Source organism: Colobus angolensis, unplaced genomic scaffold (assembly GCF_000951035.1).
Source record: "Colobus angolensis palliatus isolate OR3802 unplaced genomic scaffold, Cang.pa_1.0 Scaffold372, whole genome shotgun sequence".
NCBI lineage: Eukaryota > Metazoa > Chordata > Mammalia > Primates > Cercopithecidae > Colobus > Colobus angolensis.
Window position 1 is genome coordinate 1,682,470 of NW_012117066.1, and position 3,548 is coordinate 1,686,017.

Genomic DNA, 3,548 nt, shown 5'->3' on the forward strand with positions numbered 1-3,548 from the left:
AGAGAAGCCCCACCTCTACTAAAAATACAAAAAATCAGCCAGGTGTGGTGGCAAATGCCTGTAATCCCAGCTACTCGAGGGGCTGAGGTAGGAGAATCTCTTGAACCTGGGAGGCAGAGGTTGCAGTGAGGCGAGATCACACCACTACACTTCAGCCTGGGCAACAAGAGTGAAACTCTGTCTCAAAAAAAAAAATTAGCTGGGTGTGGTGGTGTGCGCCTATAGTCCCAGCTACACGGGAGGCTGAAGTAGGAGGATTGCTTGAGCTGTGGAGGTGGAGGTTGCGGTGAGCCGAGATCACGCTACTGCACTCCAGCCTGGGTGACAGAGCAAGACCATCTCAAAAAAAAAAAAAAAACAAAAGAGCATTCAAGTACTCAGCACAGTGCCCAGAACTCACAGTAAGCCTTGCTCAATAAGTGGTATTCCCCTCCTAGCCTGGTCTCAGCATGAAAGTCAGGCACCCATACCAAGCTGGGCCAGCAACCGCTGCTGTTCCTGCAGGATCTCCTCAGGAGCCATGGCCTGCAGTCTTGCTATGTTCTCTTCATGGATAGTCTGGGCTTCCTGCTCAGCTTCTTGATCCCTGAGCCCCTTCCCTGTGACCAGATTGGGTCCCTGAAAGCTGTGGCTGCTCCCAGGAAGCTGGCAGCCCTGGTCCCTAGGAGTGGGTGTCTCACAGGTCACGGCACCTGGAAGAAAGGTATGATCATGTTCATTGCTCTGTCCTCCATGGCTCTAACTGGGTTTTCTGGCCTTCTTCTATAAGCCTATTAGCCCTGGAGCCAGGTATAGACCCAAGCTTTCCTCAGACAGAGTGGAGAGACCCCACTGGGTCTGGCACAGGGACTCCAGGTGGCTTCTCCACTCACTGCTTCCCTAGTACTTACATGAAAAGGTTTTCCTCAGAAACACCCTAATTTCTGACTCTTCTCTTGGATTTCTAGGCAACCATCTGTAGCCAGGGGCCTGCTCCCAGCTGTTCAGCTAATAATTTGCATCATTAAAGGAATCTTGGTCAACACATTCATTTTACAGTCTCTGCCAGACACTTCTGCCCTATTCCCTTTCTCTTAGGATTGCATAATGGCCTGCCCCACTCCCAGCACCTGAGACCCGGATATGGACCCAAGTCTCCCGTACCTAGCATTCTCAGACTACTTGAGATGGCTCAAATGCACCTCCCATTTGAGGCAGGAAGATATGTCTTCAAAAATGACCCCATGACTGTGTCTTTTAAAAAGGCCAAGCCCAATCCTCTTCAACCCCAGCTCACCCTCTGGTGGTTCCAGGTTGGGCACCAGTTCCCCAACTGATGGGACCCTGGCTTCAGCTATCCTCCTTGCTGCAATTTCCTGGGCAAAAATGCTTCTCTTACCAGATGTTGCTGATTTCCCCTGCGGAGCAAAAAGAAAGCCCAGGTTACTGATGCTCATTATCCCACTTTCCTCTCAACCTCTTTATATCAAGGCCTCTGGAACAAAGAGATAAAAGGGGCTTTGCTCAATTTCCAGGGATCACAACCCTAGTTCTCAGAAAAAGGAGAGGTCTATAGGAATAAAGGTCTTAGAATCTCACAGACTTGGGTTGAAGTTCTGGCTCTTCTACCTATTAGGTGTGTGGTGTTGGACAAGTTATTTATCTCTTTGGGGTCTCAGTTTCCTCATCTGAAAAATGGGAATAAGGAATCCTCATCCCCAAGGTATCATCATGATACCTATCTTTTTAAGTTTGTTATGAAGAGTAAAAGAAGTAATGGGTATGAAGTGCTTAGTATAGTCCTGCTTTGTAAATGAAATTGCTTATCATCACTAAACTACCTGCCTGAAGAAGATGCACTGTGAGACTCACCTGTCTGTCTCCTAAGCACCACCTAAGCTTACCCTTCCCTACCTGTGTGTCCCGCGAGCGATGGAACACAGCAGGGAAAGCAACGCCACTGGGCATAGGCAGATTCACAGTCACTGAACTTGTATCTCGTTCCTGTAGCAACAAAGCACAAAGTTGTAAAGCACAATGGAGAGACTTCCCTAGGCTGGACCCTATCCTATTAGCCCAGTTCTGAACGATGAGAACCTCACTCGGGGGGCTTATGGACCCTCCTCCCTTCAGGGCAGAGTGATTCTAACCCAGCCCCCAACCTGACCTCGGGGGGTAAAAGTCTACCTTTCTGAAGCACCCTCCACTCATAAGGCTCACCCGCCCCGAGCATCCAATATCCCTGTTGCCCTGGAACATCTTACCCTACTCAGCCGGAATGAGATGCACAATAATCTTAGTCAAGACAGCAGTGATGCGCTGATCATGTCTCCTCAGGCAGGGGGTGGCCAGGACTGGACCTGGCTCTCTTCAGGGGAGAAGGGACCAAAGTTGGGGGCAAATCTGAGAGATCTGAGAAAGACAAGATCCCAAACATGAGTATACGCACACACTAGGAAGACTCTGCAGGCTAGGGAAGAAAGACAGCTGCCATGGGGCCCTGGCTCAAGCCGTGTCATCTTGGGTGAGATATTTAACCTCTTTGAGCCTCAGTTTCTTCCTATGTAAAATGGGGCTGAAGCAACAGAGGCTATGCAGTGTCTGAAATAATAATGATGTGTCTGAATCCAACCACATCATGAAGAGGAAGGGGCCCAAGGCTGTACCCTCTCTACTTCTCAGCCTCACACCCCCGGGCACTCACTGTCCAACATCACCACATCCCGATGGTCCTGGAGCGGAGGCCGGTCTGAGTTGGCATCACTACTTCCCCTATTTCCTTTCTTCACCAACTGCACCGCCGGGGCTGCACCAGCTGCGAGAAACTGACTCTGGAAGCGCAGCAGGTCCATCTCGGACTCCCCTGGCTTTGGTCGCGACAGCATCTTGCTGCTCCAGCTGCCTCCCCAGTACGACTCTCTCCAGCAGTGTCTCTGTGCGGGGATTCCCTCTTATTCATCCCTAAGAGCAAGAAAGAATATGAGCCCTCTGCAACTGAACCCTGATTCTCTTTATTGGGCATCAGCGACGATCTTCTTTATCCTTGGGTTCACATGAATTCATTCCTCTTCATTCATACCTTATTGCCATTCCGTCTTCAGCCTTCCCTGATGTCATCAGCCTAGCAACAACATTTATAGCCAACTTAGGTTGTTTATAATCTATGGGTGATAAAACTCTCAGGAACAACCAGCAGGAGACCTGAGGAAAATGTCATCAAGGGCCAGGCAGATATGTCATAATGGGGGGGTGATGATTCTGTATCAAACTGGAGAGAACATACCTTGGCCTAGAGGTATGCAAATTATTAAAAACCTTGGGCTGTAGGGCCGGGTGTGGTGGCTCAAGCCTGTAATCCCAGCACTTTAGGAGGCCGAGACGGGCGGATCACGAGGTCAGGAGATCGAGACCATCCTGGCTAATATGGTGAAACCCCGTCTGTACTAAAAAATACAAAAAAAAGGAGCCGGGCGACGAGGCGGGCCTGTAGTCCCAGCTACTCGGGAGGCTGAGGCAGGAGAATGGCGTAAACCCGGGAGGCAGAGCTTGCAGTGAGCTGAGATCCGGCC

The 3,548-nt window shown here is 50.2% G+C and overlaps 1 protein-coding gene across 1 annotated transcript; it reads right to left on the bottom strand.

Annotated features, from left to right (window-relative positions):
- Nucleotides 1–456: 456 nt before the first annotated feature.
- On the bottom strand, nt 457–2,831 carry LOC105520220 (RNA polymerase II-associated protein 1-like). The gene is made up of 5 exons (XM_011953831.1): nt 2,668–2,831; nt 2,269–2,347; nt 1,894–1,983; nt 1,277–1,397; nt 457–692 (listed from the first exon to the last, which is right to left on the bottom strand). Exons 1-5 carry the CDS (start codon nt 2,829–2,831, stop codon nt 457–459), a joined length of 690 nt encoding a protein of 229 aa, XP_011809221.1.
- Nucleotides 2,832–3,548: the final 717 nt, after the last annotated feature.

Excerpts from the sequence above, each read along its gene's own strand:
- LOC105520220 (XM_011953831.1), bottom strand. The coding sequence starts at position 2,831 with ATGGACCTGCTGCGCTTCCAGAGTCAGTTTCTCGCAGCTGGTGCAGCC. Across the intron at positions 2,348-2,667 it reads GACAGTGAGTGCCCGGGGGT|AGAGCCAGGTCCAGTCCTGG; the intron begins GTGAGGCTGAGA and ends TCTCCCCTGAAG. Across the intron at positions 1,984-2,268 it reads CTGTCTTGACTAAGATTATT|GAACGAGATACAAGTTCAGT; the intron begins GTGCATCTCATT and ends TTGTTGCTACAG.